We start from the raw sequence: 11,053 nt of genomic DNA, 5'->3' as shown, positions 1-11,053 counted from the left end.
CATTAGCTTAGCACTGACAAAATCCAGAACAGGATGTCTAAACCAGACTGTCTTTAACCAAAACAAGTTGGGTTTTTTTAAGTTGGACCCAACAGTTTACAGTCCGAGCTAAGCAAACAGTTGCTAGCTTTGAGTTTACCCTGCTGGATGAGTGGTATGTTCTTGTATTTCACAAAAAAAGGCTGAGTTGCTATAAGGAGGGGACAAACTAAGACACTTGACATGCCTTTTAGTGGTTTAACTTTAAAACCACATCAGATGTATTTATAACTTAATTGCAGTTTAACATTCAAAGTTTCAAGACAAAGTTCTCCCAAATAATTTTTATTTTGTTCTCAACACACTTTAACCAAACTTCAATTTTTCAACTTCTTTTGGATTTAATATGAACAGAGGAATCTTAACTTTTAAACAAATACTTTGTGTCACAACACAAATTGCATCTTACTAAATAAAACTTAAGTCACACCAGAATACTGGTGAACAAAAACAAACTTATTTACACACTTGAGCTTTGTGTGGAGGTTTTGACCCTTTGTCCTTCTCCACAGATTTGATGACACCAACAGCGACTGTCTGCTTCAGGTCTCTTGCTGCAAAGCGACCTGTAAAGCACAACAAAGTTATTGTAAAACAGAAGTCAACATAGGTGAGATTTCCTGTACATTTAGACTCAAGTGGATTGATGTACCTAGAGGAGGGTATGTGAAGAAGCTTTCCACACACATGGGTTTGATGGGAACCAGTTTGACTGTTGCAGCATCTCCAGACATCAGGATCTGCGGATGGTCCTCCAGTTTCTTCCCTGTGCGGCGATCAACCTTCTCCCTCAGCTCAGCAAAGCGGCAGGTCACATGGGCGGTGTGGCAGTCCAGGACTGGAGAGTAGCCAGCTTTGACCCTCCCTGGATGGTTCAGGATGATCACCTAACGGGAAAAAAAAAAGTCACATCAGCACAGAGGGACGAATAAGTTATAATTTTAAATTTAGTGCTACTGAACCTAACAACCTGAGCTTCAAAGCTGCTGACATCTGATGGAGGGTCCTGCTGGGCATTGCCAGCCACATCCCCACGCCGCAGGTTCTTAACAGCCACGTTCTTTATGTTGAAGCCAACATTGTGTCCGGGCAGAGCTGTCTCAAGTCCTTGGTGATGCATCTCAATGGACTTTACCTCAGCAGTGAGCTTGGCGGGGGAGAACATCAGGGTCATGCCTGGTTTGAGGATTCCCGTTTCAATCTTGCCCACTGGCACAGTCCCAATTCCTTTAAGGATGAACAAAGCACTTGAAATATAAGTTTAAAGGCATTTTACCAGCAAACATTACTGTACTTCCCCCAATCAATCCCTCTGCTGCACACATGTACCTAATTTTCTTGATTAGAGCTAGTCAATTGAGTTCACAGGATTGGAAATAGAGTCAGGGCAACTTTAAAATGATATGGCAGTGGTAAAACTATTTCTAACCTCCAATTTTGTAGACATCCTGCAGAGGTAATCGTAGGGGCTTGCTGAGGTTGCGCACTGGTGGGTAAATGGAGTCCAAGACTTCCAGCAGAGTTTTCCCACTTGCATTTCCTTCCCTCCGTCTGGCTTTCCAGCCTTGGAACCAGGGCATCTGTAGAGAAGCTACTTTAGTTCAAGGTGTTGCATGTCCTTAACACAATATTTGAACTATACATTAGTATTACCTTCTGAGTTGCAGTGATCATGTTCTCCCCAGTCCAGCCTGAAATTGGAACAAAAGGCACAGTAGTGGCGTCGTAGCCAATCTTTCTCAGGAAGCCGCTCACGCCTTTTACCACCTCGTCAAAGCGCTTCTGGCTGTAAGGTGGTTCAGTCAGATCCATCTTGTTCACACAGACTATGATCTGCTTGACACCCAGAGTGTAAGCCAGTAGGGCGTGCTCTCTGGTCTGACCAATTCTTGATATGCCAGCCTCATACTCTCCTTTAGCTGCCGAGACCACCAGGAGGGCAACATCAGCCTGAAATATATATTAAAAGTTAAAAACAAACTTAAGCATAAAAAAAAGAGATGTACTTCTATGCTGCTTACCTGTGAAGTCCCTGTTATCATGTTTTTAATGAAGTCACGGTGGCCAGGAGCATCAATGATAGTCATGGTGTATTTTTGAGTGCTAAATTTCAGCAGAGATATATCTATGGTTATTCCTCGTTCCCGCTCAGCTTTCAGCTTGTCCAGCACCCAAGCAAATTTGAAGGAACTTTTCCCCATCTGTAAAATCAAATACATTGTTTTAGAACATGTTTTAACATTTTGAAGTCAAGTGTTTTGTAGTATGTTTCTTTCCACTTCCTCACCTGCGTCGCAGCTTTCTCAAACTTCTCCAGTCTTCTCTGATCAATGCCACCACATTTGTAGACAAGGTGGCCTGTGGTGGTTGACTTGCCGCTGTCAACGTGACCAATAATCACCACATTAACGTGGATCTTCTCTTTTGCCATGGTTGAAAGGGGAGTTTGCTAACCAAACACGTTAACTGTAGGCTTCTGAGATGAAATAACCAAGTTCACTCTTCCAAATTCATCTATCATATGGATCTGAGCTGCAGCTACAGAGTGACTTTATAAGCTCCACCAGGACACATAATTGAAGACAGGTGTGCTACTTAATTGGAGGCTGAGGCCTGTTTGCTGAATGCTTAATTTATATTATTTAGTATAGTAAAGTAGCTTGGACTTCTACAATACTAAATGCTCAAAAGCTATAATAATTACCCACAAATGTTATTTTTTGTGAACAGCAGTAAGGAGGATTAAAGAAATGTTTCATAAATGTGCAGTCACATTCAGTTGCTCTTTAAAGCCTACCACTGTGGATCGCCTAATGATCTCAAATTACAACCAGGTGGCAGTCTTTGAAGAGCCTCAACAAGTAACCTCTCCCTGTATATCAGAGGAACTATTATAATATAACTTCATAACTACTAATATAACTTATATACAAAGCATAAAAGAAAACAACTGACAGGCAATTAAAAAAACTGTCACACTGTGGGCGTGTCTGCTCTGTTTAGTTAGTTCTTAGTCAGTTTGGTTATTTTTAGTCTTTTCTGTTATATTGTCTCTGTTTTGGGTTTCAGTTCTGTCTGTTCTAGTTTATACTGATTGTTCTGCTATAGTCTGTCCTCGTTATTCAGTTTATTATTCATTTTGTCTGTCTATCCTGTTTTAGTTTTGCCTTATTATGTTTAGTGTATTTTCTGCACTTAGATGTGCTTGTGTCTGTTCCCCCAGTAATTCCTCTGCCTGCTTGTCAGCTAAGTACTTTGAGTTCCAGTTAGTGTATGGTCTTGTGTTTTGCATTTTTTAGTATCTGTCTGTTTTCCCCTGCCTGTCTGTCTGTCTGTCTGTCTGCACCACCCTTCAGTCATCTTGGATGTTCCAGTCAACTGCCTGTGAACCTGTTTTGTTTGGATTAAAAAAAACCCTGAACTGGCTCTCTGCTGTGGTGTCTTGCATTTGTGCTCACACTCCTGCTTGCACTCATTCTGAAAACCAAGACAAAAACATTTTTAATGTCAGATACTGTTGATTGTAGATGTTTGAATGTGTTCCTGGCCTATAAAATAGGAAACTGAGGAGCTAAATGAAGATATAACTTGCTTGTGGTGTAGTTAGTGTTGAAATAAGACATAATTTTCTTGCAGGAGAAAGTTCCCTTAATTAAATTTAAAAATGTATTTCTGTACCCACACACTTCTATTCATTCCAAACCATTTCATAACGTAAGATTTAATATGTCCTGAAACCCCATCATATCAGCAAATGAAATGTTGATTTGCACACATATCATGCTGCATAGCAGGTGACATTGTATTGTCCATGAACTCACCTTAATCCTTTTCTGATTTCATGTGAGTTAAAGATTACTTTTAGTATTGCAAGCACGACAGTTTCTGCAGGGGAAAATGTCTCATTTAATCTTCTTACACCAGAAATAAACAAACATACTAGATGAACTTTAAGTCCTCCTTTAAGTGAGGCATTGTAGGTCAGTTCAAAGAGATGGCTGCCAAACAATACAAGTTATTGAAATATTTTATTTCATAAGGCAAAACATGTAGGTTTTTCAATCTTTTGAAAACTAGTGTTCCTATAATGTCATACTCTGCAGATGCAAACTGTGTCTGTCATACTCTGCTAGTATACTCTAAGTATATTTAAAGCTCTGTTATTTAGAAAACTCAAATATACAGTGATTTCAAAGTGCTGACTGCTAGGCAACAAACAAATTTCTCTGATTTGCATTCAACCTAGAATAACCTACTTTTTGTAGGAGTGCTTGTCTCTCTTCTCTTCATTTAAATTTTGGCCCTTTTTATTTTGTTTCTTCTACATCAGGGGTTTTAAAAGTCTGAGACTGTGCACCTTCCCTTAGAGTTAGTCAAAGCTTGCATTATTGTTTGTTTAACTTCAGACTACACCAAATACATAAAAAGAGGTCTGTCCTACGGCAATAACTGTTTCGTTATCTGTGAACTATCTTTTAAACCAAATTACACACATTTTTAAAATTCATATATTACAAATACATTTGATCTACTTTTAATACCTAATGTAATATTTTTTAACATTCACTGGGACAGTTTGCAGAAAAACTCCATTCTTCACCAATGCCACTGTGATGAAGATAATAGAAATGTTCAGATAGTTTCATCAGTTAAAACCGTCATATTTGGTCAATCCAAACAATAAATCTTAAAACAAATAAATAAGTTACAACAAACAGTTGTCTTGTGGTATTTATTAAAGCAAGAAAAAAACAAGGAGCCTACTCAAAAGATTCAGCTGGGTCGTCTACCATCTAGGGGAAGACAAACAAATAAATATATGAGGACAAAATAAAAGGGGTAACTTAACAGAAAAAATAAGCAACAGGATCACACTTAGATTTATATAAAGAATTCCCGCAGAAAAAGAATTGTATGGGCACATTTTCTTTTATTGTTTCTAGATTGAAAGACTCAATGCAAGTTTCTAAATTCTGTTCTTAAAGGTTTGAGGGATGGACGGGACCTTGAGAACTTGTGATATTTCCCTGTTGACAAGCTTAGGAATTTTCTGGAATGAATTTTCTGTGTGGGGCGGTGGTTAGCACTGTCGCCTCACAGCAAGAAGGTTGTGGGTTCAAACCCCGGTGGCCCTGGCCTTTCTGTGTGGAGTTTGCATGTTCTCTCCGGGTACTCCAGCTTCCTCCCACCATCCAAAGACATGCAGTCTAGGTTAATTGGCGACTCTAAATTGTCCTTAGGTGTGAGCGTGAGTGGTTGTTCGTCTATGTGTGGCCCTGCGATGGACTGGCGACCTGCACAGGGTGTACCCCGCCTTGCGCCCGATGTCAGCTGGGATTGGCTCCAGCCCCCCCGCGACCCTGTATGCAGGATAAGCGGTTGACAATGGATGGATGGAATTTTCTGTGGTTTTTTTAATATCATAATAAAGTAGTACATCCTCGGCTTCTAGTGAAACTGAATGGTTGGTCCTCACTCTTTAATTCCTCCAGAATCCTGATGTGTTCTGACATTCAACGAACAGATGTTGGTTTGTCTTTGTTTTTCATCTTTATAAAATTCACATTTATCATCCATAGAGGGTAGATGTTGTGCACAATTTTGAATTGTTTTCAAAGTATTGTTGATCCAGAGTTGTTTAAAGTGACTCTGGGGTCAAAGTGGAGGGTCATGTAGCTCATGAGCGCCGCCTAGAGGTTGTTCAGGGATTAATAGCTTCTTGCTCTAAGACACTAATAAGGTAAAGTTGGAGTGAATAACCGTTGGACGACAACCGCCTACCTAAACCACTTCTAACGGTTAGCTTCAACGGCTAATTAAAGCCGCGGTGAGTTGGTCCGTTAGTAATCCGTTGGTTGGAAGCTGCCTTTGAAACACAGCAGAGGGTCTCCGCTGACCGGGCGGGTCTATCTTCGGTTAGAGAAGGAAGGTGTGTAACTTCCCCCTCCGCGCTCAGAGGTGGGTCAAACCGAACTCCCCTACTCCTTTGACGGCCACAATGACGCTCAGTAACTAACCCGGAAACGGCAACAGCATATCGCTTTTCTTCTCCTTTCAGCCTGTTACCGCTGGCTTCTAGCGTGGTGTCCAGACGTCCTGTGTTTCTCCACGAGCATCAAGGTAAAAAGAGAAAATAACTTACTTTATCTCGCCTTTTTCTTCTGTCTTCTCAACTAGCCGCCGCCACTGTCCACCGGTTGCCATTCAGCCTGGCTTGTTTTGAGTGTTACATTTTTTTTCCTCGGAGGTGAAAATTAATGATGCATCATAAACGTGGCCGGCGAAATCACAACTCCAAATGTATCTTTAAGTTACTGTAAAATTCAAATAGTGAAAAAATATAAATGTATTTGTGTTTTTAGGTTACATCCTCGATGCACCGTTAACTTCCCCTTTTCAGAAAAACGGTAGAAGATTTCTCAAGGTAGACTGGCTAGACTGCTAGCTAGATTTCTCCTTTAATTGGCCAGAGGTATTGAATGTTCATGCTTGACCCATATATTACAAACGCCAGGTTATCAGACGTGTTTGGCCTCGTAATCTACACAGTTTTAAAGTAACAGCGGGGCTTGGGTTAACACTGCTCGCTTATACAGGCAGTACATAATGTAACAGTGAAGCTGCATTAAAGGAAATGCACGTGTACCGACACCTGGGACGTGTTTTAACCTGCTCTGTCTTTGATCGTTTTCATTGTGATCAATGCGTGCACTGTAATGCATCAGTGCATTTGTCACAGGTTTCTAAACTGTGGTGATGACAGCGGTGGAAGAAGTATTCAGGTCATTTACTGTATGAGTGCTGAATTGTATCACAGGATTATTATTGTTGATAAGATCCAAGCAGCAGTTTAATGTCTCTGGTCATGTCATGTTTGTTTAGCAACGTGAGCAACTGTAACAAAAGAAATTCCCCTTGAGGATAAATAAAGTATTTCAGATTGTGATGAAATGTAAATACTGAAGAACATGTGCTTCAGAAGTACAGTAAATGTACAGGGTCCTGGGATCTCCCTAGTAAACCTGTCACTGTTTTTTCATTCAAAGATGGCTCACTGAGCGGAGTTGGTTTAAGTCTTTCTCTTTCTTTATCAGTTGTCTGCATAACTCAACCATAGCATGGAAGTATGTTATTTCCTTTCCGCCCAGTGTCTGTCTCAGCCCTGAAAGTGGAAGTGAAATGTAAAAAAAAAAGTGCTTCTCTGGTTGTGATGCAACGTCTATGTTAAATCTGTCCCCAAAAGTCTCACGGTCTCTGCTGAGGCAAATGATGCTGCATCTTGCTTCTCGGATGCTAGTTTTGCATGCTATGAAGACATGATCCCATGAAAGACAAAGGCTCAGGTGTAATTCAAAAGTCATTACCTTTTTGAAGATGGCATGTTGGATGTCAGCTAGAATTCAGGGATGTATAGTGGGATCTTTATCTCTCCCCTAAATGGTATGCTACAATTTTTTGTGTCAGTAAACCTGGATTTACTACCTGCCAGTGGGTAAACTCAGTTTTGCTGTGCAAAATAACATGCCTCCAGGTTATTTGAGTTGTCATGTTTTGCAATTTCTCTTCTTCATATTAGCCATATCAAATTGAAAGCAGGAACTATCACTGTTCTCTCTATGTAAGAGCATTTTCTAGAATAGATCGACACATTTCTGTTCTCATAGTTTGCATCAGTGTAGACCTGTAAATATGGGCTGGGGAAAAAATGAAAAATACCTGACTTGCCATGGCTGTAGGACTGTGAGACATGGTTCAACTTGTTGTATGTCTCATACTCTTTGTGCAGTGATGTGGACAGATGGGGTAATGGATGGAGTGAGTTCAAAACTCAGTAAATCTACAACTAGCTTATTCTGATAAATGGTGCATGTAAAAGTCACAGCAGCAGTTACAAAGATTGCAAAAGTGAGAGGAAAGACTACTTGCGACAAGTAAGTGAAATCTGGCATTGAGCATTGCGTGTGTGCTGGAAGTTTACCAGTGGGAGTTTTCTTCTCACAACTTTGTGAAACAAGCATGAAATGAGAATATGGTTCGTTTGGCGCAACATATTCCCTCATAAATGCAGGTCCAGGCTTGCAGGCGCAGTTAAGCAGCAACATTGTTGTATAAAGCAAACATTAGAAGCCCTCAAGATTAGGAAAGGATACTTTGTTTTCAGCTTTTACATGTTAATATTTAGTTATAATCTAGCTGTAATCTTGTCATAGTCATACAGCTTTTAATGTTTACATAAGATTGGACTTTTATCAGTGCTTTACATGAGTGTTTACACGGGTGCTTAAATAACAATAGGGACAGAGATGTATTGAATATGATCAAAATAGTCTCTGATGCGAGAGGACTTTCCACATAACTTCTCCAGCAAGTGTATTTCCTAGTTCGTACAACTGTAGACCCTGTAGCTGGGGTGACAACACAAGGGTAGAGTGTAATGGAAGTTAATTTGAATTATTAATCGTTTTTCCAGGAGTCGTCCCAAGGACCTTTAGGGCAGAGCTGCTCAGACATTTTCATGTTGCAGCCTTGCAAACAGACCTACATTTAGAGGATTAGGAAACACAGTAGTGAGAGAAAAACTTATGATTTATGATAGGGTTGAACAATTTTATAAAAATATGTAATTGTGATTATTTTGACAGATATTGCTATTATGAGGTGAGGGGGTGGTTTACATCATTATTCTCATTTTCATTGGAAAACACATTAAAATGAATTAGCACGACACTATTTAATTTAAAATGGTATTTTGACAGAAACTTCTTTGACAGACACACATCACCTTTACCAAATGCTGCATTTCTGGTCATTTTAAAATTGCAATAGGCCATATTGCGATTTCTTTAAAATTTTTAGTAATTGTTCAGTCCTAATTTACAGTAGATATTTTTAGACAGTTTCTGTTGAATAAATTGTTGACTTTATCAGATTATTATTATTATTATTTATTAATATTATTATTAGTTGTGTCCCTGAGCTGCTGGCTTCAGGTTGGGTCACTTAGTAACTGACAGTATGAGGTTCACTCCGGCGGGAAGTGGATCCACTCATACTAAACGTATCGTCTAGTTGAGTCATTGTTGTAATATGTTCAATAATTAACATTAGTTAATTAATTAATGTACCATTGTGTGGTTTTATATTATTGTGACATTTCAGGCAGCGGACATGTGTTTATTTACTGTACAGTGGTAGCCACAAATATTACGCTTCATAATATTAGCTGCGTGACACCTTTTTGCTTCGAAACACTTTACTAGGGGGATGTGGTTAGCTCGGTTGGTAGAGCGTTGAGTCCTTACTGCAGCGGTCCTTTGCTGCATGTCTGCTGAAAAAATAAAATAACAAACTATTGTCTATGGTGGGTGGACACAATAACATGAGAACTTGTGTAATGCAATGCAAGCATCGGAAAAAACAACAGTCAACACCTCTCCGACACAGTCTTGCCTAACCTACGTGTTAAGCTTTACAAGTCTTTTACAGGGCTGTTTGCATCACATTGTCAGTGTTTGCATTATTGTGTCCACCCCCTGTTATCCACATATCACAAGCAGCATGCTAGGTCAGGTGCTGCCGTCTTAGCTTTATGCAGAATAGAGCTGTATTGATCCCTATCACTTGCATAATGCTGTTTGTTCAGTTATATGGATTAACTTCCCCTCAGTGATTTGGCCTGTTCAGCGTTCTGCTCTAAGACCATTATCATGACGTGGCTTAATCCAGGAGAGTTGATGACTTCAGCGTCATTTAATCTCCACCAACAACTTTCTGTTGTAGGTTAAAGATGTTTTTACAGACACTTGACTTACTCATCTGGACAAATTTTATTTAGAGCTGTGGAAATTGAGCCATTTGACAAATAATACAGAAATCAGAGTTTGTCATTGACGTCTCTGTGTTGAGAGTAATCTCATCTGCCTCTTTAGAAAATAATTCTCCCTCTTCCATCACAAACGCATGTCTGCTCTTGTCCATGATGATCATAGTAGAAATGATGGCGTACTTGAGTCACTCCTTCAGGAAAAGCTGACTGTGCACCCCCTTAGAAGTTGGCCCTCCTGTTTCTGCACACGGCTGAATTATTAGAGAGCCGATATCACAATGTCCTTATTTAATTTGCTAATCTGCGGTTTGCTTTTAAATTCGTACCTGGTTGTTATAACTGCATGTGTTTGTGGAGCATGTGAGGAAGCATCTAGTGCTGCTGCACATGTACTGCTCTGTAAACAGATTCATTTAATGGTTTGTTGATTAACACATGCTGACTGTTTTGCTGTTAAATGAGCAGAGAAAGATGGTCTGGAGCCGTGGAGGTTCTGACTGTGTTGGTTTGCGTTTGTAGCCTTTGGCGGCAGCGAGTAATACACTTTTGATGTGTGTCTCTGATGTGTATGAGTCAGTGTGTGTCCCAGTTTCTGATCTGCAGCTTTGGCTGTGCTGGTAGATTCAAGTATTCCTCTCAACTTTCTCACATCCGGCCTGTGATGTTGGCTTATCTGAAGCCCTAAGCATACACATAATGAGAAGCGAGAGGTTTTTTTAAAGTTTTTTTTCCTCTCCATCCAAAGGCCTCACACAGGATGCTTTCATTTGTTGCTCCCTGGATGCAGCAGCAGCATCTTAAGAGTAAATGTGGGGGGGAAGAAGAGTGGACATTGCATAGGATCTCTCAACATAAGGCTATAAATAACGTGGCCCACTCGAAAGGAAAAAGATGCTGTCACATTGTGTGCCCCTACCCCCACACCTTTCACTCAGAAAAAAAACTCCAGGCTGAGGTTTGAGAAGTCTACAGAAGAGACCGTAGAGATCAAGATCTGTCTGAGTTTCCCGTTTGACAACCACTTAACGCAGCTAAAGGATTATTTGATTGTTCTGCTTTGATTTCAAAAACAAATCTGATCATATCACAACATATAAAGAAAAGAAATGGTTTTCTGGTGGTGGTGTTGACGCTGATTTTATTACAGTGTGTTAAAGCAGGCGGGCTTGAGATCCTCATGTGGTTGCC

General features: G+C 40.0%; 2 protein-coding genes across 2 annotated transcripts in view; one reads left to right on the top strand and one right to left on the bottom strand.

The window, feature by feature from the left end:
- Window positions 1-308: 308 nt before the first annotated feature.
- On the bottom strand, window positions 309-2,544 carry si:dkey-37o8.1 (uncharacterized protein LOC407641 homolog). The gene is made up of 7 exons (XM_038730435.1): window positions 2,327-2,544; window positions 2,061-2,240; window positions 1,693-1,989; window positions 1,469-1,619; window positions 1,010-1,266; window positions 692-926; window positions 309-605 (listed from the first exon to the last, which is right to left on the bottom strand). Exons 1-7 carry the CDS (start codon window positions 2,468-2,470, stop codon window positions 496-498), a joined length of 1,374 nt encoding a protein of 457 aa, XP_038586363.1. The 5' UTR covers window positions 2,471-2,544; the 3' UTR covers window positions 309-495.
- A 3,293-nt stretch (window positions 2,545-5,837) lies between these two features.
- fam49bb (family with sequence similarity 49 member Bb) overlaps window positions 5,838-11,053 on the top strand; it is a 31,335-nt gene continuing 26,119 nt past the window's right edge. Inside the window, exon 1 of the mRNA XM_038730399.1 lies at window positions 5,838-6,159. The gene's annotated coding sequence lies outside the window, so the exon portion shown is untranslated. The remainder of the gene's footprint in view (window positions 6,160-11,053) is intronic.

Source organism: Micropterus salmoides, unplaced genomic scaffold (genome assembly GCF_014851395.1).
Source record: "Micropterus salmoides isolate LMB-PRFRI ecotype aquatic unplaced genomic scaffold, ASM1485139v1 Ms_hic_scaffold_1, whole genome shotgun sequence".
NCBI classification, from domain to species: Eukaryota; Metazoa; Chordata; class Actinopteri; order Centrarchiformes; family Centrarchidae; genus Micropterus; species Micropterus salmoides.
The sequence above is the reverse complement of the archived record's forward strand: the minus strand, read 5'-3'. Positions and strand labels throughout refer to the sequence as shown.

Coding starts and splice junctions, on each gene's coding strand:
- si:dkey-37o8.1 (XM_038730435.1), bottom strand. CDS start 2,470: ATGGCAAAAGAGAAGATCCACGTTAATGTGGTGATTATTGGTCACGTT. Junction 1,267..1,468: donor GGATGTCTACAAAATTGGAG/GTTAGAAATAGT, acceptor TCATCCTTAAAG/GAATTGGGACTGTGCCAGTG. Junction 606..691: donor CTTCACATACCCTCCTCTAG/GTACATCAATCC, acceptor TGTGCTTTACAG/GTCGCTTTGCAGCAAGAGAC.